General features: G+C 40.7%; 1 protein-coding gene and 1 long non-coding RNA gene across 9 annotated transcripts in view; both read left to right on the top strand.

The window, feature by feature from the left end:
• The first annotated feature begins 2,119 nt into the window (after positions 1-2,119).
• The window catches only part of CAPN6 (calpain 6), a 55,566-nt gene continuing 33,547 nt past the window's right edge, over positions 2,120-24,138 (top strand). For all 7 annotated transcript variants that reach the window (XR_016470983.1, XR_016470981.1, XR_016470979.1 and 4 more), the window contains exons 1-2: positions 2,120-2,208; positions 3,055-3,225. Coding sequence is in view for 1 of the 7 variants with exons in the window: in XM_090150081.1 (XP_090006207.1) it covers positions 3,061-3,225 (165 nt within the window). In the remaining 6 variants the exon portion in view is untranslated. The remainder of the gene's footprint in view (positions 2,209-3,054; positions 3,226-24,138) is intronic.
• Positions 8,194-23,188, top strand: LOC149915983 (uncharacterized). 2 transcript variants are annotated; one of them, XR_016470987.1, is made up of 3 exons: positions 8,194-9,877; positions 21,387-21,478; positions 21,860-23,188. It is a non-coding gene; the product is annotated as an uncharacterized LOC149915983 (long non-coding RNA). The 2 variants fall into 2 exon arrangements; XR_016470986.1 differs by having other exon boundaries at positions 8,194-10,270.

The raw sequence follows: 24,138 nt of genomic DNA, 5'->3' as shown, positions 1-24,138 counted from the left end.
CATTTAAGGTCTGACTGGCAGTGAGGAAGGATCTCTCTCTGGAGATCACTCCTCTTGGAGTCTTTTTCTGTGAGCCCAGAACGCAGGTAAGCTTTTCTGTTCCTTTCCTATTATCTCTTTCCAATTGATGATCTTTCCAGCTATATGCTCTCTAAAGACCAGCATAACTTCTCTGTATACTTGTCGATTATATATCTGTATACTCATTGATTATACAGTCTCTAAAATGTGGTACAGCCCTCTCTGTGCTGTACGCAGCTCGCACTATGGCACGTGATAGTGTAGGGAATCCTGGACGGAGCAGCTGCCAAGCCTGCCTTCATGTTCCCCTGAAGTGCAGCTGCATGTTGTGAGTGCCAGCACAACCAAAGATAAATCTGTTGAAGAGCAGGGAAGGCTATCTTAATGCATACTGTGAACTTGAGATTGGATAGAGAGCACAGCTGGGTAATTTGAGAGCTTCAGTGCTTAACTGAGGGGCAGCAGCTGGGACCTGCTTTAAAACAAGTCAGTGGAGACTATCCCTCAGCCTCTGTGCTCTGACCACTTGGCTGTTTTAGAGACTGCAGTCAGCCCCTTGATTGTGCCCAGCCCCCTGCTCAGGACAGCACAGGGAGTATGGAAGAGGCTGGGTGGCAGCTTCCTCCTCCTCAAGCACGTTCTGCCCAGGGTGTGCTGCCCATGAGCCCAGGGTGACACAGCCAGCAGCTTGAGGTAATGCACATCTGTGTGTTGTTGCAATGCTGGCCGTGGTGCAGTGGGTGTGGGGGTGTTAATCCTGGACTGTCTTCTGTTCCAATCCAGAAGATAGACGGGGAGAAAGGATGGAGGAGCAAAGTCATTAAAGACCAATCTTGATGAGTTAGGCAATAGCAGCTGAAAACCTGATCACCCTGGGGCTGTTCTAAAAACAAGTGTGTCTTACAGATAGGCTCAGTTTAGAATCTTACTTAGCTTGTGGGGAATTTTTAATAAGCAAGAATACCAGTTATCGTGAGATAATCTGTATTCTACTGAGATTAGCCAAACTAATGCTTTTCTTTTGTCCCTGAGCTATCTTTTTACAATTGATAATTTGACTTTAAAGAACTGGCTGGTGAGGGGAAGCAAGTTTATTTCATCTTGTCTTGGGAAACCATCTGATAAGTGAGATGTCTTGTGACGTTTTAGGGGGATAATTAACAAGAAAATAAACATTAGAAAAAAGGACATTATTACAAATGGCAGAGTATTAGTGAGGTATTTGTTTTTGAGCAGTTGATTGCGTGCAGTTTTATTTCATTGAAGCTGGATAACACAGTAACAGAATATAAAGGTCTAGTTCAAAAAGGGGAAGCCTTGGCCTAGCTGAAGATACAGTAAATTTTTCTATCCCAGTGGTATTAGAATTTGACTCCAAGTAATTACAGTCCTGATGTATGCAAACATATTTCTGGATTTTTGGTCTAAGAGGGGATTTAAATACCTGGAAAGGCATTTAATATTTGTTTCATCCAAATATCTCATATAGACTTGTTTCTTGTTCTGTCGCTTTGCTATGTAAGATTCTTCTGGTAGAAACAAGGTTGTGCTTACAGGAGAATTGCTTTGAGTGTGGTTAGGAGGCTTTGGAGTGGATGCAAGAATGGCAGTGAGTTGGAGGAGCACCCATTCCCAAGAGTAAAGGCAGTAAAGCAGCACTTCGCATCCTTGAAACACTTATCTATTTTGGGGTGAGAGAAAGGAAGGAGTGAGTGGAGTGGGAGAAGAAGGGAATGAGGGCTTCAAAACCATTCCTATGTTATTATTTTGGCCACAGTAGCTTTCTTTCATGCACAAAAGCAGTCATTGCAAGTTTGATGTTTCCAAGTATTCCTCATTACTTCTTTCTGTTTCCCCTATTGTGTTCACTTGCCTGCTGGGAAATGCTTGTGCACAGCTTCGTTCAGTTTTCTGCAAATCTGTGGAATCTTATGCAATGTGTAATGCACATTGCTCAGGAATCACAGGCTGAGATCACTGCACCAGCACACAGCAAGTAGGCTGCTAGGACAACATAACACCATTCTCTGTTGCAAGTGTGTGGTTTTAGCTCTTATAGCTGGTGTGAGGTAACCTGTGTTTGTCTTTATTGCTATAGATACCTCGAGGAAAGGGAGATACATCCTTAACCCATACTAGGAAGGAAGAGGAAAAAAATTGCTGTATAAAAGAAGTGTTCCATACAGAGTAAGTTCAAGTACTCTCTTTGCTTTCTTCAAATAGCATCCTACAAAGATGGGAGCATCTCCATCCCTCATGTTCCCTAGGCTTCAGATTGTCTTAAGTGATTTGTGTGGTCAATTTTTGAGTTGTGGAATTATCTTAAGCAACTTATTTGAGCTCTGTGACTATGACTAAACTTGCAAAGCTAGATAGTCATGATTCTTAGAACCAAGGTCTGAAAGCAAGTTTGTTTGTTTTTTTTTCTCTCATTGCTAGTGGTTATTATTATTCTCAACACTATTTGCTAATGTTTGCTACTTCTGGGAATTCAGCTCCCTGGAACGTAACACGAAAATCAAGGACAACAATGCTAGCTAAAGTGTTGTCACTTTAATTAAGATGGATAACTGTGGAAATCTGTTTTCTATTCTAAGTAGGCATAAGACTTGCAGTAGATAATTGTTAGTGGCCAACAGAAGAATGCAGGGATAGACATGGCCTTGCTCTTCACATGCACTGTAACCTGAGGACCAAGATCCTCTCCGTTACATTTCCAATCAATTAGACAAAGCAAAGTGCTGTATTTGTTTCTTACCTGGAACCTTTAAGTTCTTTTTTAGTAAGAGTTCTCTTCATTCGTAAGTGATATCCTTATACATAAGATACTGTTTTGTATTTTTTAGGCTGCTACCTAGCACAATTGAATTTATAATCTGTTTCTTAAACAGAAATCAGTAATTAATCTTGTTTAGAACAAATTATATGCTCTGTTGTCAAATACTTGTGAGGGCTTCACTATGCTTTATCTTTTGGACTACTTTAAAGAGGCTTCATAATTTACATAAGGCAATATTCGTCTTACCTGTACAGAAAGATATGTCTCCATCAGTTCAACTCTTCAGAGATCAGAAGTACCACGAGCTGAAAAGGCAATGTATCCAGCAGAGACAACTCTTCGAAGATCCTGAATTTCCAGCCTCAGATGAGTCCCTTTTCTATCAAAAAGCCCCACGAGGAAAAGTTGAATGGAAGCGTCCAAAGGTAATGAACACTCACTCCCCATTGATGAGATGCTGTTCATACTACTCCACTCCCACCATCTTCTCTGTGCTGAAACAACTATGTTAGTCTATTTTTCCTCCCTTTTTCCATTCATTTCTTGTCAGTGTGCAATCCAGACAGAAGACTGTCATTTTGCTGTCCAAAAAAAAATCATTCCTTATTATATAAAGATGAAAAGGACGCATTCTCTACAACCTGATCGTGCTTTTTTACAGTTGATGGCTCTCTAATAATAAACAACGTGAGGTAACTGCAGCAGTAGTGCTGTTTAGATCATCCCTCTTTTTAATTAAGAATACACGTCTGTATTGATCAGTCAATACAGAAATATATTCTGAGAATATATTCTTCATTTTCTGGGTCTGTCTGTGGGCATGTAACTCTACAGGTTGCTCTGTTGACAAAAGCATTTCAGAATATTTGAGATTTCTTAATTTAATTTCTCTTTAATGCATGCTACTTCCTGGGGCCTGGTGTGTAGGCAGTGATGGCAATATAAAATCTAAGGTGTAGCTATTAAATGTAGTGCCCTCGCCAAGACATTAAATGTTTTGTTTCTTTTTTATTTTTTTTCTTAAGGAAAATACAATCCTTGTAAAAACATTATAGGAAATAAGAACTTATGAACAGAACAGATAAATATTTGTGTCTGGAATGCTAGAAGCAAATTAATCATGCAACTCAATTAATTGTTCATCATTATAGCTCTCTGCATGTTTTCAGAGTAATTTGTGACTTGTATGTGAAGAAAGTAAAACTCACAGTAGCAAGGGAAAATTGGTCCAATCTCAAGTAGCTGAATTGTTTATATCTATAAATGAATGATCTGTAATTTTTCCTGGAGAGCAGGAAAGAGAAGAGCCAAAAATAAGAGGAAACTGCATGTGTACAGTTTGTTCTCAAATTTACCTTTTGTATTAACTATAAAAGAACCAAAAAGCCCAGCTATGTGCAGGTCTTAGAGGTTTGGTTGAGTCCTGCAGTATAAGGCAGGATGCTTTTGAACTACTCCTGGGAATACTCAACTACACAGATGTGTAACTGATGCAGAGAAGTGGAGGTATGTTCTCAGAGGTGTATATAAACTTTTCTTTCTGTACTGCATTCAACGTCGTCTTCCTCTGCTGTGTTTCAGAGGTTCTAGTGAAACCTTAGCAGCACTTCTTGTCTAGATTAAATGGAGGGTTTTCCTTTATTGATTGATACTGCTGGTCTCTGCGTGACTTTGTTGAAGTGACTGTGAATCTTCCCCTGGCTTCTATAAAACCTGGACTATGCCAGAGGGATTTCGTCTTCAGAATGAAAAACTATTATCTGCTCGCTCACTGCCTGTAGTGCTTGTGTCTGTTTGCTTCTTCAGCATCTTAGCAGGAACTAAATATGTCACTCTCTTCTGATTGTGATTAATGTACTGCACATTGAAACTATTAATAATATTTATATTTGGGATCTGGTAATTGGTTTGCTCTGAAGCCTCATGCTTCACATATCTTGTTTTTATAAAGCAGTACACAGCTGTAAACAAATAATTCAAGGAACATAAAATCATTTTCAACTTTGACCATGTGGCTTTCCATCAGAAAGTGTAATCTGTTCTCACACTCTTTCAAGTGTAATGAAGAGCACGCTGGAAGCTTGTAGCTGGATGCACAAAGCATTTTTACCCTGAAGTATGATGAATTTTTCCTTAACTTTACTCATGTTTACTGTTGGGATTAGGATTTATCTTCTGGAAGCATAAACTTGCGTGGCTTTTCTTGGAAAATGACGATGACAGCGTGATCTGCTTTTCTACATATCTGGTACTGTTCCTTGTTCTGTGTGACAGAGGATGACAGATGAGGCTGGTCAAGCCTGGGTATATTTGCCAGGATAACATAAGATTGTTTTTTTTCCTTGATGGTGTTGATTTCCCACGGCAGGTTCAATACTGAAATCTTAGTGAGCAGAACAGGAGTTGCTTTCCTAAATGGTGAAACTCTGTTTTCTCTCTTCTCATCACGTATTTAGCAGTGGATAGCATGCCCAGATGCTTGTTTTTGTGTACTGGCATGAGCAATGGGTCCCTCAGTTTAGAAACCTTCCTGTGAAGCTGTGTGAACAACTGTGTTGTGCTGCCCAGTGCACACAGTGCCTCTGCAATTGCTTTCACTGATGCCAGTGTCACAAGAAGTACATTTGGGATCTGGGAACTGAAAGCTTTTCTCAAGTAAAAGCTAGTATTGTAGTTTCAGCTCAGAAACATGTTCACACTTTGTTCAGTCCCTAAATAGCTGGTGTTGGCCAGACAAAGTAGCTACATAGGAAATGTGTCTTTATGTTCAAAAAGAGTTTTATTCTGTCCCAGTGAAGAAAAGAGCGTAAGTGAGAGAGAAAGAGAAGAGCGAGGAGAAGGGCTTCCTCCACTGTTTTTTGTCCTTGGGTTTGCACCTGCAATGTTAAGTATGTTCTGTTTGCTTATTCTAGTCACTCACAGCAATAGCTCATTAACAGTCTGACATTAATTAGTTATTTTGTACAAGTCTTCTTAGGAAGGAGAACAAAGCCAGGGTAATGTTACTTCTGTGGCACCCCTGTATTAAGAAACTGGAGAGCACAGAAGGCACCATGTAATTACTATGCATTCTCCCTCAGATGGTCTGATTTTCCAAGAGAAATTTTCTTAAGGAAAGATCAGCCAACAAATAAGAACAGTGAACACTACTTATGTGCAATACTGGGTCCTGTTTCCTTGGCTGGGAGCAGCTGTGCTCTGCCAAGGTGCAGGAGCAGTCTCTTGCCCCCCTCATCTCTGCTGGCCCTGGGACATCAATGCCCTCCTGTGCTGGTTAACCCCTTACTGAGGGCAAACACTGCCTCTGTGTGGTGGTCTGGCTCAGAGTTGGCTCTAAGCAGTGAGTGGCACTAGTGAAAATACCCAGGAACTGCAGTCACTCTGCTTCAAAGATATTTTGTCTGTCTTATTTTTCCCGGGGGTTTGCCTCAATTTTGCAACTGATAAAATTGACCTTACAAAGGTATTAAATCTCAAGGACATGTTTGTCTGAGTTGAACAGCTAGATCCTCCAGGCAGGACAGACATCCGTACGGAGAAAAAGCAGATAAGCTTGCTTCAGAGATAAGTGACGTGTTCTTAAGGTATTCAGACAGGAAAGTAATAGTCTCATTCAACAGAATGAGAGTCTTACTGTATGCTTTCCCAGATTCCCTGCTTGACCCTCTGTTTTATAAGCCCTGGTTCTGCTTTCGTCTGCATGTTTTCTTTACAAAAGGGCTATGGTTGTACCCCCATGTTCCAGAAAGACAGAGTTCTCTTTCAGTAAGGCAGGGCACAAAGCCGCTTGCTGAGGTAACTGCTGAGCTGCTTCCTAAGGAGCCCCACTGGTGTCCCAGAGTGCAGGAAGGACTGCTGCTATGTTTATTGAACTCCCAGTGTTCCCCTGCTCTCCTGGTGCCAAAGGTCAGTTATCTGCCTGCAAGTGGGGAGTTGCTTCCTCCTGGCCCACTGTCTGCCCTGTTTCTAGAAACACTGCATGGCATAGGCCTGGTTCTCCATTCTTCTCACTTATGCTTCCAGGGGCAGTTATTACAGTAGAAGTTAGAAAGATTGGGAAATTAGGTGCTGTGTTCATGAGTGATACAGCAAAGGGAACAAACCCAACAGTTTTCAAACTGGGCAGTATGGGAGGAGCAGGTTGGTGACTTTTCCAGCTGAGCGTGAGTGGGTGAGGTGCTAGAGAACTCAAGAGCTCTGCCTTTCATCTGCTTGTGTTTCTTGGAGGTGGCACCAGCTTTTGTTTGCTTCTTACTTCTGGAAGATGATCAGTTGCCTAAGAACCTAAAAAAAATAAAATAAAAAAATAAAAAAATAAAAAAATCTTTGCATTTGCAAGTGATGATTTGAACCTGCCTGCCTGTGTCAGCTTTACATATATTGCATTCATGTTCTTTGTCCCATTTATGTTCTCAGTGACAGGAGTTGGGATCACAGAAAGCAGTCCTCCAGAAGATTTAATAGCATCTCAGACCTCATAAATATCACAGAATAAGTTGGGTGGCACTGCCCAGCACTGGATACACCTGGATTAAATGTCCCTCAAGGATAATGTGTGGCTTTCTTTTGATTCCTCTGTATCTTCTGTAAGCTGCAGCTTCATTCTCAATCTGTTTTCCAGTTAAACCGTGAATAAGACCAGGAACTTGCTTGATTTTTTTTTGGGGGACACTGTAGCAGGAGAGGTGCTTGCAAAGGAGAGCATCCAGGCATGCTGCGTCTGCATCTGGGTTGAGTGGTTGTCCCACAGCGCACAGCAGGAACAGCTTCGGAGCATGGAGCAGTGGCAGCTTCTCAGCCTGGGCTATCTGCCAGGATGGTGCCTGGAGCAATCCAGAGCTGGAGGAACAGTGGAGATAAAGGGGAATGCTGTAAATTGGCACCTGAGAGTGATGTGAACTCTTAGCAGTAGAGCGCGGTTACATTGCTGCCTTCTGTGTGACAAATTAGATTGTAGTATTTACTGTGAATAGTAACACTTTCCTGATTTGTTGCATTTCATACCACACCCACAGCTCTCTTGATAAAAGGATCAGCTCTGACAGTCTGAATGTGCTTCCTTCTCTTTTCAATCTTATTTATTTTTTTATTAGTGGCTAAAGACAAGGCCACTGCTCTTGCTTGATGAAAGCAGCGGTTCTTGTCTCTCCCCCTCATCCCCCTGAAGCTTTGCAGTATCTGATTAATGCTCTTCTGTGAAACCCTGATGTGTTCTGCAAAGCCTGCTGCAACATCTGGAACCACAAGAAACCTTTTCATTTTCTGTTTCCCTGCCTATTCCCATGTTTCTCTGTTGCTGGTGGTTTTTGACTCTTTAAGTGGAGACAAACACGAATTGAGATGCCTTGTGTGCTGTGACGTTTGCATTTGTACATTAAATACAGACCCATATGGAGCATGCCTGTATCTGAGAGGTAGGGAAATGTGTGGTTGTGAGCCTCTGCTGACCTTTGAGGAAGCTCAGGAATCCCTTTATTTACTTCAAACATGTGAACTCTCATTGGAATACAAAGGTGGTATCAGATGTTAGGTTATGTGAGCAGTGCAACAATGTCTTGCAGCTTGCTCACTTCTTGTTCTTCCCTGGGACATCTCTGTAGAAGAAGAGTGCTGTAGGAGACTTGGCTTTGCATTAATGTCAGATAAAGCTTGCCTGGCTTCTTATTTCTTTTGCTTCTCTCAAGCCACAGATCATAACATTGTGGATGCTGCTGTGAATCCATATGCTGCTCAAGGGAGTTTAAGATCCCAAATGTAACTTTCTGTGGTGACTTTCAGACGTTGCACTCCACCACTAGTGATGCTTGTGGCTCCTAAAGGAGTACAAAACTTCCTGGATTACAGTATTTAGCATTTTAACTGGTATTTATGTATGCTGTAATTAGCTGTGTTTACATGTGAATGGCCTCCTTGTTATTGCATTCATAATTGTTACAGTAGTTTTATTTGCCATTAACAGCAGATTCAGCTTGTAATCTTGACCTCCAGAGAAGATTTTCTTGTTGCTGGTTTTTCATAAGGTTAGCAGGTGTTTCTTTGATAAATGTGTGCATATATAAAGCGAAGGGTTTTTTTATAGTAGTGTGTAAGCCTTGTGGACAGAAGGCTTTCCTAGAAAAGATATAAAAGCTTGTAGGCAAAGCAGACCAATGTACCTTTAAAGCATTCATCTCAAAGAAATATGATAGGAATTGGGAGGTAAAATCTGGAAAAAAAAATGTCTGCCCTGTGAGATAATGGGAGAGGTTGATAGGAATGTTTGTGTGCACATGGATCTTATTTTGAGCAAGAGAAAATGGCTTTAAGCTGCACCAGAACAAGGTTGGATATTAGGAAGAACTGCTCATGGGCTGCCCAGGGAGTGTGGGGTCACCATCCATGGAGGTGTTCAAGGAAAGGGTCAATGTGTCACTGAGGGATGTTGTTAGTGATGTGGTGGTGATGAGTTGATGGTTGCATTAGATTATCTTAGTGGTCTTTTTCAATTTTAATGATTCTGTGATTCTAGGTTAGAATTATGGAGATGGAGGGAAGACAGTGCAGTCCTTTAGATGTGCTTGCAACCTTCTGTTGCTTGTGTAGCTTGGAGGGGGCAGGCGGGGAGACAACATCTAGACAGGACATCTTCAGAAGAATATTATTTTTCTGGTGGTGCTCAATGCTTTGTTCCTTAGTTATCTATGTGCACAATGAACTGCCTACTCCTGCAAATGAAACCTAGCTCTGCTGAACGTTTGTGGTAAGGTGCTATGGTGTCCTTGGTAAGTGACTGTGCCGAGCTTGGCCATCCGTCCTTGTGCAGCTGTCAGTGAGGAGAGAAACAGTGCTCGGCATGGGATGCCTGCTGGGGCCTCTGTGCTGAAGGCAAGCAGGCTGCTCCTGGGAAGGAAGGTGTTAAATCCCCCCAGCTGTGAGGGCTCCGGTGTTGGCTGTTGGCACAGCTCCCAAAGATGCATGTGGCAGCACAAAGGCACGCTCTTCACATGCGTTGCCCCAGCAACTGCAAATTCTAGGCAGGGATTGTCAGCATGCCCTGCAAACAGTGATGCAGCTGCAATTAAGGCAAATCATCTTCAGGTTGTGAGATTTTATTTTGAGCTGGGGGGAAAAGGATGTGGTGATGGGTGAATGTTATTGATATTAACAGTGAAGTGCCATACCTCTGAGATTCTGTTGTAGGCAGGGCTGTATTGTGCTGTGTATTGCTCAAATGATAAAATTAGAGCTGGCACTTGGCTTTGGAGCCTTGTTTTTTATTGGAGAGACTAAAAATCTGCCTCTGCAGCTTTACTTATTTAGTGAGGGAGAGATTTAGTGGGGTTAGAGGTCTTCAATACATGCGTCGGCAGTCCCTGTTCTTGCCTCCTGGCAACCCACAGACAGTAACAGAAGGATTTCCAAAGGCCCCACTGGATTTGGACTCCTAGGAGAAAGTGTCAAAAATTGGAGAGAGAGGCCCTTCAAATCAAGGTCAGAACAAGTCTTGTCCTTACTGTATGACCATAATTCAGAATCGGCTGGATCCAGAATTGGTTTTTTGATGTCTGTGGTGAAGATGTCTATATTGTAGATCATTTATACACCATCAGTGGAAGTGTTAGGCAGTGTCTGAATGAGGTTGGTGCTGCTTGGTCTTGCCCTGGAGTGCTGAGCTAGAGTTGTTCAGCTGTGATTTGATGTGTGAAAGAGGCACATGTGAACCCACTGAATTTCAAGACCTTATAAAGCACTAAGCAGCATCTGGCTTCTACTTGAGACTAGCATTTTCCATGCTTTAAATGCTAAACAACATTCAATTAAAGGAAAGAACATTTAACCAGTTATTGCTGATCTTGACACTAGTTGCACTTCAGAAATGTTTTTCAAGGCAATTGAATGTTCATGGCAAGCCTGGACAGTGAAGGCTCTGGAAGGTATTGCAGTGAGGTGATGACTTGGAAAACCAGGCTCTCACAGTGATCATACATGGGCAGCTTACTGGCATGGTTAGAAAGCATAGAAATAAATAATGAGAAATAAACTGATTATTTTATTATTTTAGCATATTCTTAAAGAACTTATTTATAAAATGCCTCAAGGCTTGTATGATTATAGAATAATATAGACTGATTCAAGCACGTAAAGAAAGAAGTGAGTTATTAACTTACAATTCACTGTTCTATCCTCTTAGAGTGTTGATGCTAACAGTGATAATAAACTAAATAAATTATGTACAGAGAATAAAGAAGTAAATGGAAGCCATTGGAAATGGAATTCGCGTTCTTGCAACCTGGGACATAACTTCTTGTATGGAGCATCGTAACAAAAGAGCATTGTCATTATTACTGCTACCCTAATATGATCCTGTAATCATTTAAAATTTACCAGTAGTCCTGGCTGTTCTAAGTAGTTGATCTATTTGAGGAGCAAGCGCTTTTTGGAAAAGAGTAGGGGTTGGTATTTTTTGTTGGTGGGCAAATATTCAGTGTTGCAACTTTTCTCCAAATATTCTAATTAAAATGAAATGTTTCTTGAAGATTTTCTTGGAAGTAAGGAAACAATCCCCAGCTATTAAGGGGACTCTTCTGTGGATCTCCCAAGGTACTTGGAATGGCACGCTATCATGGTGTCCAGCCAAGCAATTCCCTGAAAGCTCTGTGATCTTTTTTCTTTTCTCCCACTATTATTTTCTCCTAAGGTCTTCTTTTCACTGAACATGTTCTAAAAAGTAAAGGGGGAAGGGAAAGCATTAAAGGAAAGATGCCTTCAACATGTTCCTTCCCTGGTTGCTCTATATTGTTCCTCTTTGCTCATCTGCCTGCCTTTTTGTTTAAATTCTTTGCAGAAATAAAGGAATCAAGCTGTCCAGGCAAATTATCCTTTATCTGCTGTTTGTGGTGTCATAGCTGGTGATCTAACCATTCTGAAAAGTGTCATGCTGGGCTTCTCCAGCCTTTTTCATCAAGTCTTTGTGCTTCAGGAACTATTTTTAGGACTTTATCAGTATAATTGCCTTGCACAGTAAATATGTCTGACATCTTCAGTATTTTTAAAATGAGGTTGAGTATCTGGACGAGTTTATAGTTGTACTGATTTGACAATTTGCAAGGTGTTTTCCTCTTTCTCTGTACACTGTCAGATTTCGTGTATTCGTGTTTGGTTATAGAATAATGCAAACAACGACAGAAAAGAGAATTTCTGTCTTCCAAGTCAGATTCAGGCCTCCGTGAGTCTCTCCCCCTCTCATTCTGCTGCTAGGTCCATGAGGAATTCACACATGGGGCTTAGATGAGATATTTACAAACGCAGCCACTTCAAAACAGCATCTAAGAGGGCATGTCTCGCTTTAGCCATGTTGTGAACCATCAGCCATTATTTACATCTGAACGCAGCCTGGGGGAAGGGGGAGATTCCAAAGCAACACCAAAGAGCATATAATTGAGTCTCTTGAGCTTAAAATTAACACTGTATTTGTATGCTCTTGTTAACCAGTCTGTCATGGAGTCAACTTTCCTGAAGACAGAAGTTAAGGGCCTTTATTCCCTGAGCAGAAAAGAGTCCTTACAGAGTGTCCTCCCCCCTCCTGAGGGCATAAGAAGCTGATGATGGCACAGGGAAGTAGCCTGGATGCAAGGCTATCCTGGGTCAAAGGGCCAGACCTGGGCAGTGTACTGGTTCATATTTACAGGACGGTGATCCTCTCACAGTGCCTGTGATGTGCTTTGCTGCAAAGCCTGTCTTATCTTCCAGCAACTGCTTTAATTGCAGTTTAGTATCAGAGGTTTGGATTAGAAAATGTGTTAATGTTGTCTGAAGGTTTGTCCTGCTATTCTTCTAAAGTAACCTGTCACCAGAACATCAGAATAAGAACTAGCAGGCTTGTTTCTGAAAGTTTGAAATGCATTGGACTCTGCAAGAATCCTGTAAACCGGATTGATATTCCTTTTATGTTTTGTTAGAGAGAATGTTAAAGGTGCAAGTCATATTTCAGCAATATAAACGCCTCAAATCACTCATCAGCTTGTTTGCTTGCAGTAGCATCTCTGCTGGAGGTAACACAGCCCAATTCCTAATGCAAATGTCAAATATGAGGGACGATGGGTGCCAGAGTCACTAAGAAGTTTTCTATCTGGTCCTAAAGATTTAATAACTGCAAGTACATCACAATCGCACATCCCCAGAACTGGCTGACATGGATGCTTTAGAGGATCTTGGGAAGCAGAATGGTGCAATGGGAGGAGGGATGAAGCTCTGCTTTGGAGTTGTATTGTTGTCCCAGGACAAAGATGCGACATTCTGCATTTTTAATGCAGGCATAGACCCAGAGTATTGACAGATATTAGCTAGTTAGCTTTTTTCTTTTTGGCAGGGGGAGGAAGGAGTTATTTGAAAGAAATATGTATAAGATGAGTCAGTATAAGCTGAGGTGAGTCAGCATTTGCATCTGCTAAGGTTGATGAGAAAACAGTAGTATTCCTGATGGACAGTGTAACCATCTGCTTTTCTAGGTGGTGGATCCAATAAACAGAAAAGTTATGGGGCGGAGCAGTACTCAAATGCGAAGGACTATTGCAGATGTGTTCTTCTGTGACTTCTTTTGCAATTGTTTTGTTCCTGTAGTGAGGAAGTGAGCAGAGCTGTGTGTGGTGCCCTGAGGACTCTTCTCACAGAGCCAAACAAACAGGGATCTCTTAACCACCTTAATCCCTTCTGGAGTTATTGCTGGCAGGAGCCAGGGTTCAAGTCTTAGAAGAGTACATCCAGCTGTATGACCTTTGTCCAAGTCCCATTTTCCTAGACCAGAATCTGAGGTTCAAATTAAAGCTGAAATTCATCCTGCATGCTGCCACTGGAAGATGTTGTTGGGGAGTTCAATGTGTTCTGCCTCAGCCATGCTCTAAATACTGTAACTTTTTCAAGATTTCGTATTTCATGCAGGCAGAATCTATTTCTGTGTTTGAGAAAGTTAATCAGAAATAAAAACAGGAGCTCTGCTTTGTTCAGGGTTCCCATGTTTCTTCTAACCATTCTGCATCAGCCAGATGCCTGGTTCTGACAGTGTGCATAGCTCTGAGGGTGCTTCTGTTGTGCTTCTGGAGGTTAAGCATTGTGAAAACTCTGCATGGGAGAACCTTATGCTCCGGAACTGGGGTTGGTGAGAAATGAATGTTTGAGAAGTGCTATAGGAACTAAAACAGACAGAATTTTATTCTCCTCAAGACATTATTTTAGAAAACATCCTTGTCCAAAGAGTAGGAATCTAATTTAGTTTACTCTCCTTCCCATCAGTGACATGATGCGGTGCATCAGAACAAGATGCAGCTTGCCAAACGTGTTTCTGGGAGCAAAACCCTGACCCCTTGCAAAGTCTGAGAAGTTTTGCTGTGTACAAGGCTGTCTGTCATCTTGCCTGTTCCCTGATGGGCTGATTATGGGAGGCATTATGATGATGTTCTTTGTCATGTTTCCATCTTCTTCTGCCCGGGTAAGCCATTCCTCACAGAATAGTCTGTCTTTAATGTTTTCATCTGGTAAGGTTGTGACACGTTCTTCTCTGGAATTGCTGAAGTGTTCCCAGAATGGAGCTGTTGCTCACTCTTATTATTTCCATAATTTTATTTTCCCTGGAAAATAAGATGAAGCGTACCCATGAGAAGAGACAAGCAAGGAATTTGGAAAGCCTTCAGCCGTCAGCAATTCCCCATGTCTGACCTCTCCATTGCAGTGTGCTGACTGGGTGGACCCTGTGTGACATAAACTTGATGGCTCAGTCTTGTGTAGCTTCGTAAAATTCCGTGTTCTTATTTGTGCCTTTTTGTGCTGGCCGTGTCCTTACTGGAAGTAGGAACATAGCAACACTCTGCCTGCATTCCTGCCCTCGTTCCTCTGGAAACCTTGTTGTACAGCTGTATGTTCAGTGGGTGTCCTAATACACAGCTCCATCCTTACCCCTCTTCTTCTTACAAATACTAGGGCAGTGTGCCTTCTCTTTTTTTGTAATATCCTTAGATATATTCAGTCTTCAATGTGTATTGCACTTATTTACATATGATGAAGAGGCAGTGTTCCACAAGCAGCATCTTTCTCAATGGTATTATTCACCCAAGTCTTCCAGGGATATAATTATGAGCAAACATTTGTAAATGACATGCATACTTGCCAAGCAGACAGATCTCCAGATGCCCATGTTTTGTTATCTTCTCTCTTGGCAATTTTTCCAGTTTATGTTTCCCTCCTTCTGTCTGGATGGAGGCTTTCTTACATTGTTGCTGTATTTTTCTCTAAAGCAAAAATGCAGGATGACCTCGGTGTCACCTCCAGAACATAAGCACTTCAGTTCCAAGGTTTTGAATGTTTTTTTCAAGTGTCAGGTTTTGTTTAGTTGGTTCAATTGTCATTAAATGAAAATTGGCCTCTCAGAGTTGGCTTCTGTTTGTCCTGAGGCAATGTGATGATGGAAAGAGTGACATGGTAAAATTTATTTTGAGCCTGTAAAACAAAAAGCCTGAGGATTAAATCTTCAGATAGGATAAGTCTTCTTACAGTAATTGTTAGTTCATTGATTTAGTCTTCCCCAAGAATTAAATGTCTGGCTTCCGTGAAGGAAAAATTACAGCCTAAACATGCCAGTTCCAAGGAAAATTGAGGTACTGTTCTGTCAACACCTTTCTCAAAGAGTGAAAAGCATCCATGTCCTGAAGTGGAGCTTCTTTAAGGTGAATTTGAAAGAATGCTTTGTATGTTAGGGGCTTTATGTGTCATCCTCCCTGCCCCATGTTATTTCCACACTTAATAGGATCTTTAGGACAAGTATTGTCCTGGCATCAGCTGTGCTGAACCTGAGTGTTTTTTAAGCCATTATATGTTAGGTTTGCACAGTAGTTTGAATTTTATGCTCCTATCCTGCAATTTAAATCTGTTTCCTTCAAGATTAACTCTATTTAAAAAAAATATATGAAGCTGTGTGTTTTTATGGCTAAAAAGAAGCTTTGAAAAAATCCTTCACAACTGAGGGAACTTCTAAGAAGTGCTCTCTTGCTGATATGTGGCTTTGTTTCTAATTTAATCACAAAAGCTAAAACATCCCAAATTTGCTTCTTTTTGAGTGTGTAGGAAGAAAGTGTTCCTTCTCAGGAAAATAGACCTGTATCTGTTAAGATCAAGTGTTATCTTCCAGCTTCTGAGTGAATTTTGTCTTTTGCACGTTTAAGCTTCAAATACAATTAACTGAAACACGTTGTAGTGTGGGAGTTGGGATCCAAACTTTGGTCACTGTTGCAGGTGGTTAGGAGCCATTGTCACCTACTGTTGTGCCATCAGGACATGAACACCTCAGATGATGGAGATTTCAAGAGATACCTATCTGGGAATGGTCCTAGGTCTGCTTTAGGTACCTGCTTAGGTAGCCCTACTTGAGCAGAGGTGTCAGACAAGGTGACCATCAGATGTGCCTTTCAGCCTCAATCATTCTGTGATTCTGTGGTCAAGGAGAGGAGAGTGGGCTGCATTGTCAGCTGTGCTGAACCACGTGCAGGCTGCAGGTTGGATGTGCCTGACTTAGCTAAAGGAATGTGATTTACAGCTGAGAATCTGGTCTGCATCTCTGCATTTGAATAAAAACTTCAGATGCAAAGAGGCGATGGTGTTCTTGGAAAAGATAGGGATGCCATACCAAGTTACTTCTGCAGATGTTCCAAAACCTGCAAAAAAATTAAAAATGATTATCCTCTAGTGAAAATAATGGCTGCACTGCAAATATTTAAATTATAAGGCAAGAAAAAATAATATTCTCAAACTTCATTTAAAACAGGCTTTTCCCTAGCTTTGCCTTCTGAGAGTTATGTTTCTATAGGCTTTCCACTAACTTTGACTGTTGGACCATGATTGAATAAAATTACTGATTGATAGTGTGAGACTAGAGTTAAAAGGTGACTCATGACTTTCTCTTGGAAGTGGTCTGTATGTCGAGCACTAGCAGTGAGATTACTGGAGACACAAACGTGCCAGAATGATTTCAGCGTCCCTGCTGGGGTTTGGTGTGAGATGTTTTTCCTGGCATGTCATAATGAAATTCAGCCTGACAGAAGAGGAACAGTTCTGGGATGTTCTCCAGCATGTAGAGGTGGAGCAGTGCATAAGTTAAGATGGATTTGATGTCTACTTTAGTTGATGTTTGAGTTATCAACACCTCTCAAACCGCTCTTCTTAGCGGTAAGCAGACTGTTTCCCACAATAGAGGACCTTGGGAGGTTTCTGTCTTCTCAGATGATTAAAGCTCAAAGTTCTAAAACTTCCTAAATGTTCATGGAGAACCTTCCACTTTAATGTGCCACTTTAAAGTGGCTCGAGAACATTTTAATAGGGATTGGAAGTCTGATGAAGATACAGGTCTATTAGCAGTGAATTTTGTGATAAAATGATTCCAGGTTTCCTGTCTACTGTATTTTAGTTCTCTGCTTTTGACGGTTGAACAACATTCTTTGTGTTAGTTTGGTGTCAGGTAGATGTAATGTTAGTGTTCCTTGAAGGAATTTGACCGAGATGAAGTAGTAAATTCAAATCAGTGTATCTTTATCAAGTTGGGGAAATAAAAAAAAAATAAGATTGATAAATACAGTGGATGTGCTACACGAAGAAACAGCATGATATAAATTAGAAAAAGTTTCTTGCTACGTTTTTCCAAGCAAGAGGTCTCTTAAAGATGTAAATAGTTTAAACAAAGATAAAACTGGTTGTAGTTCGACAGGGATAAGATCATAAATGAGTAAACACTCTAAAAAAAAAAAAAAAAATACAAAAAAAACCAACCCTGACTAACTGCTCCTAGTGAGCTGAAGGCCTGCGTTCATTCATGTCTGACTGAATCTGCTCCAGTCTTTTTTTGTGTGTGTGTATGGAAACCAGAAAGTCTTGGTTCAGGATAGGAAACACCTTGACGGTGATTGTGAAGTTGGAATCAATTGTTTGGCGTCAAAGTACACAGACTGAGCACAGAAGTAAGATGGTATATCTCCAGTCTTAAAACTGAGCAGCCAAGTAATTTTGGTCTTATTTAGAGGATGCTGTGATCTACAAGACAGACTAATGTCTTTTGCCATCAAGGTATTTGTTCCTTCGGCCTTTCTTCCCACAGAGGAAGTACAATTACCCACTTGGAGACAACATAACTGTATTCGTTCCCCTTTCTCCCAGCAGTGCCTTCCTATTGAGAAGTTTTAATCCACTTTGGTAATTGGGTAAGTGTCTTAGTGAAACTAATCACACCAAGAAGTTGAATGGGAGCAGGTTACCCTGGGGGAAGGCTTGTCCTTTATTAGTCATTGGGATGCCCACAAGAAAGGGAGATACCAGAACAAGTTTTATAAATAGGTTTGTGGGATATGGAAGTAAATTTCTTATTGATTCCTTGTGAAACATGTTGAGTTGATAACAGAAGATGGGGAAGAAAAGCAAGTGTGAGAATATAATGAAGGTGGCTGAATGAAAAAGGAGGCTACCTGACTAAAGAGTGAATTAAAGTGAATTAATGGATATCAAGGTAATACTGGCAATCATTTGGCATCATCAGCTGCAGAGGTGGCAAATTAGTCTCACAATTAGCCTGAAGAATTTTACCTTACAACACTTGTTACTATTCTTAAAATTTACAAAAACTTTCCAAAGTTCTGACAGAATTGGAGAGAAAGGGGCTTATTCAAAATGCATTCATTTCAGTACTCTAAGAGCAACAAGTCGTAGGTAAAATAAAAATAGCCTACATAGAAGGCAAAGCACATACTTGATCAGCTGGCAGGTGAGGCTACTGTGTCTTTGCTTATATATCTTACTTTAAAAATCACTGCTGGTATTCTTCCAGCTTCATAAGTTTCAGAACTCAAGAGACTTATCTCATGTGCTGATAGCTTTCCTGCTAAATAAACAATAAGATTTTAAAAGATGTTTTAGGAATGTAAGCTTCTGTTTCTTTTAAAGATGCATAAATATGATAATTTCTGTAGTTTCTGTGAATTGATAAGGATGATAAATGTTAGTCTGTGTCATAAAAATACTTCTAGCATTCAGAAGTGAAATGAATACTGCACCCTCATTTTTGAGGCAGTGTTTTTTTATAGCTTAGAATCTGAACTCTTTGTCAAGGAATGAGGTTCTTTAAAATGAAAAGGTAGTTTGTTGCACAGATTGTCAGACTAGCAGGCGTCGCACATTTTGGGTTCTCTCTCACCACTGGTCTACTTGTTTTATTCCTTAGCAACTTTTTCTGTGTTATGCTCTTTGACTGCAAATCAGTAACACTGGTAATGTTTCTTACCACTCAGTGGGTGCTGATATTTATGCTTGCCTAGAAATACTTGGCTGCCCTGATATTTGCTTGTGCCTCTACAGAGCCAAGAGCTGGTGCTGCTCTCCTGGCTGCAGCAATGCCTGGTCTGGCAATGAAAGGAGCGAGCCGTACCAGAAAGGTCAATAACCTGGTGGGAAGATTCTTCTTTCCTGAAGATGAGTGATCTGATAAAGTTCAGATGTGCCTGATTCTGTGCAGAGAGCCACACTTAGTGCCATCAGGACATCTCTGTACATGTCCTGTCAAAACTCAAAGACTCCTCTGGCTCTGACTTGCATAAGCTCATAAAAGTGCAATTTTTCTAGCAAGAGCATAATTGATATTTTAAAAAATACTAATTTCAAAATCTAAAATTTGAAAGTCACCTAATACTTGAAGAAGCTTGTGTCTTATGACCAGAATTCCGTATACAACTTTACTGTTATTTTCATGACACAAATCAAACATGCAGTACAGAATGGCATGGCACCTATTATAACTCTGTATCTAGGGGTTGCAATGGCTGCTTCAGGCACTGTTATCCCAGGCATTAAAAAACTTAGAGCAAAGTGGGGAAGAACACTTCAAGGTGCTGTCTGGCAAAGATGAGAGATTGGGAACATCAAGGCTGCGGGAAGAGGATGAAGGATTTTTACTTTCTTAAGGTATCAGAGGTAACTGTCACAATCAGTAGATACTGGCATCTAGGCTGATGTCAAGCCCTGCTGGGAGGGGAACAAGGAGAGGAGGAGCTTGTTGCTTAAGAGATTTCTGCTTTTTGATGTGGTTTAGATTTGAGCTTGTTAACCATTAATGTCTGTATATTGCCATTGGATAAAGAAGAAATATCTCCTTTCAAATATAAACTAACACTTCCATCTTAATCTGAATGTTCATTTCAGACAACGCTTCTTATGTTGCCTGACTTTGTTTTTGCTACGCAGTGCCCATTCACCATTTAATAACATAAAACAGGGTGATTTTGCTGAAATCTACTGAAATTCAATGCTGTTTTGTAAATAGTATATTCTCTTCCTTATAAAAACAGTGATCAAGAGTTCAGTCTGCATCCATTACCAGTCCCTTGAGGCACAGCCTTAGGTCAGACTGGACAAGCCCAGAAAGGTCCTGGCCACTGACTGTGTTAGTGGTGCTTATTATCAGGCAAAGAAAATAGCTGCTGCCAGAGACGAGTGGTCAGGCGTACAGACCTGGGAATTCTTATTTCTGCACTGGTCCAGTGCTGAATATTTCAGTGTCGTAAAAAAAAAATTGAAGTTTTCCAACTTTCTTTTCCAACTTTCTTTTCTCATTGTTTTTATTTCCCCTGTTAGGAAACTAGTTGACGAACTTGACTGAAAAACATGTTTTGAGGAAGCAGTAAGAACGCACAGCAAAACAATGGGTGGCCTTTTAGACTGATGAACCAAGACTAGACTTAGAGCCCAGGTCTGACCTCAGCCACACCACTTGTGCCTGGAAGGGATATCAGACAGTTATTCTAAACTGTCTCTGAACTTGGTCTTCCCTTTTTCACTTGTATGTTTAATGCAGAGCATTCCCAATGTTTGGTAGGTTGCCCTTTGCAGGAATAGTTGGGCTAGTTTGTGCGACCTGATTCTCAAAATTGAAAATGCCCTCCGTTGCTTTCCTTTTCAGTGGAAAAAGAAGCTCAGTTCTTCTGAGATCCCTTGACTACTGGCAGCCAATTTGGAGTGGTTACAACTTGCTAAACAGTACAATCAAACAGCTATGGTATACATGCAGACTGAGTGCACAGCTCATGTGCAGTGGGTCTGATTTGTTTGGAGTTCCTCCTTGTATGTTGTGTATCCCCATGTAGTCATGCACGTTCCAGTCATTAATAAAGATTTGAACTCATGACTGATTTTACTAAATGCTGAGACTTCTAATGTCCTTATAGCTGCTGCTGAGTAGCCTGTCATATGAAGCTCCTTCCAGGTCTGTGTTTACAATATTGAGTGTTGAACATCCTCCAGACCTCAAGTAAGGTCTACTACCTTAACACCCTCTTCTCTTGGAACATCACTGTCTCAACAGTAGAGCATTTCACAAGAAAATATTGGCTTAGTGGCTGGAAAATGATTTCTAATGACAGAATCACAGAATGGCCAGGGTTGGAAGGGACCTCAAGGATCATGAATCTCCAATCCCCCTGCCATATGTAGGGCCACCAACCTAATAGAAAATGATGTTTTTCCAGAAATTGAAATATATAAAATTTTAGTCTATTAACATGGCACTTTAACTATATTCTTTTCCTAGATTATGTCAAACTAGCAGTAGCTGTGGAATGGCATAGTCTGAAGTTCCACAGAGAATGTAGTTGTTGATGAGTGAAACATGGAGGAAGTAAGGTAGGTATTTCAAACAGATGGCAACATTAATCAATCCAAAGTGATCTCAGTAATGAATGTCTTCTCAGTGTCCGTGTTGACTATACCAACAATAATCTTTAGGGGATTTTAATCCAGGATCACCAGTTTTATTTTTATATTTATATATATATATTGATGGCAGGGAAATAACCAATAAAATGGCTGTATTCTGGGTTTTGGCCTATGATACTTCTTTGGATGCTTTTCTTATAGTTAGCTGGGGCTGCTTTCTAATGTGTGTTACTGCAGTTATTCAATTAAATCCTCATCAAAGACACCGGGTCAGCAGTTTCTGTTGTAACAGGTTACAAGGCATGTGTCTTTTCTGACCCGTTTACCTTTCTTTTATATTGTCAATAGAGAAATCTCTCTCCAGTCTTCACACTGTGAAAGCTGAGAAGGCAATGACTGCAATCTTTCTTTGAAAGAGCTCCTGCTTTTATTACACCTGGCTGAGAGGATGTGGCTGTTTCCTGAGGTGAATCTGATCCTAAGAATGGATTCTCCAATTGCTGTTCATGAGCGAAAAGTAATACAGGTTGTAATACTGAATGTATTTGAGAGAAGGAAGAAGGTGCTAAGAGAAAAAGGCAGGGAGTAAGACTATTGTCTTGTAAGTTCAATGAGGGAAAAACGTTATCCTCAAACAAAAGTGGCTTTGCTCTATACTCTAAAAGCTAAGTAGTAAGTGCTGCAGTACTGTATCGTGATGGTCTAAAGCATCACAAAGTAAGATGGTGCAGCAAGAGATACTGTAATATACTTGTAGGAGGATGCATGGAGACCAGACAGTCCTTCATCACATGTTGAGTTATTTCTGCAATGAAATGGCAGAGAGCTCTCAGACCTTCAGTAAACACTTTGTTGCTGAGGTTCAGGAGAAGGTCAGTCCTCCGGCAAATCAGTCGTACCCATTCCAGCAACTGTTAGTGTTCTGGATGAGAGCAGCTCCAGTGTTCCAAGGGTCAGGTGAAATCTAGTGGCAGCCAAAATACACACCATGTTGCCCAGCATTTGTTTTTTTCTTCACAAACACTGATTCCAGTTTTCCCTAAATACATGTGTCCTGTAGACTGGGCAAGGCTGAAACTCATGGCCTTTACTGAGTATTAGTCACAACTAAATTGAACATGGAGAAGAAGAATGCTATAAAAATGTTTGTAATGCATTTAGTTTTATAACAAGATTTATTGAAGAGAGGGAGTGTTGAGAAGAACTATTTCCCAATCCCCAAATAACATATTTTACATGTGGCTGGAGCAAACTGGTATACTGTTTCCCTTGCCTATGCATTGGTGGATTTCTCTTTTTAAGCTGTATTGGCACTATCTTGCTCTCAGGAACAGATGTTGCTGGAGAATGAGCATGAAGTTGATGGAAGAGTTATGCAGCGTGAGCTCAGGCTGTACAGACAGAAACTGAAAGACTAAATCTGCATTTTGTAGATTTACAAGCTGTGATGGGACAGATTGTAATAGCTACTTCCAGACACTGTAAGGACTATTTCAGTTGAGGTCGAACCTGACCTGTTTCCTTTTGAAGGACGTTTGTCTGAGAGCTGTCCTCTAAGAGGGTAGGGCTGTACCATTGAGCATGACTGTAACTCAAGAATTCTCTTTTTTCATTCCCTAAACAGTCTTCTCAGGCAAAACAAAGTTGCAAAAGGCTTTTTGCGTATGTTGAAATATGTAGGACAGTTGAACTCAATTATTTTTCTTTCTAGGGCTAACTGCTATTGCCTTGGCAAGGGATTTCTATAAACATCCCAGCACATCTGGGATTTATTATGAGATAGACAATCTCTTCTACCTAAAGATATGCAGCTTCAAAACAAGTGTTCTCTTTGCTACCCTCCTTTAGGTGTGGCTGGTTCATAGTTAGCAGTAGACAAGATGAATTTGTGCCTCCATATTCTGGAAGAATCGCCCTTCACACTTCTTTTCCCTTACTTTCCTATGCCAAACTCACTCTTTGCAAGAGCTGGTTCAGTACGATATGAGAACGGAAGAAAAAAAATGGGAAAGATTATCATTTCTGACATAAATCAAACTGCTTTTAAAAAAATGAAGGCAATGGTCTACCAGGCTCAAGCAGATCAGTGTGTTAGCATCAAGGAAAGATCCTGTCTCTGTATAAGCAATGTTGTATTATGTTTATTATGTCAGGACTGAATTTTTTTAAATGGTCCTGAAGAAAGTAAGCTCTAAATACTACTGAATGCTTTGAAAATCTTATCTGCAAACACTGTTATGGCTTTTTTCTTCTTCCCTTTCACCCATTTTTTTTTTTTTAAACTTTGTCTGAGACAATTCACAGACCCTAATCCATTAAAAAATGACCTATGCTCTAGGACGCAGACTGATCTAGATTCACAAGCCTGTCAACAGGGTTTCGAACATAAACTTAACTTGATGTCTTGGTAAATAGTGTGAAATAAACAGAATGAAATTCAGCATCACTTCATTAACACATGCAAGTACAATGCTTTGGTGTTAAGTAACTTCATGGTAAGTTAGGGAGAAGGAATGACCTAGGCAACACGTTCATAGGAAAAGATCAGAGGATGGATCAGTCTGAATACAGCCCAAATATGTGAAACTGAGGTAAAAAAGACAGGAAAAAATGGCACCCCATTTTTA

Source organism: Phasianus colchicus, chromosome 14, assembly GCF_987193195.1.
Source record: "Phasianus colchicus chromosome 14, bPhaCol1.hap1.1, whole genome shotgun sequence".
Lineage (NCBI taxonomy): Eukaryota > Metazoa > Chordata > Aves > Galliformes > Phasianidae > Phasianus > Phasianus colchicus.
The sequence above is the reverse complement of the archived record's forward strand: the minus strand, read 5'-3'. Positions and strand labels throughout refer to the sequence as shown.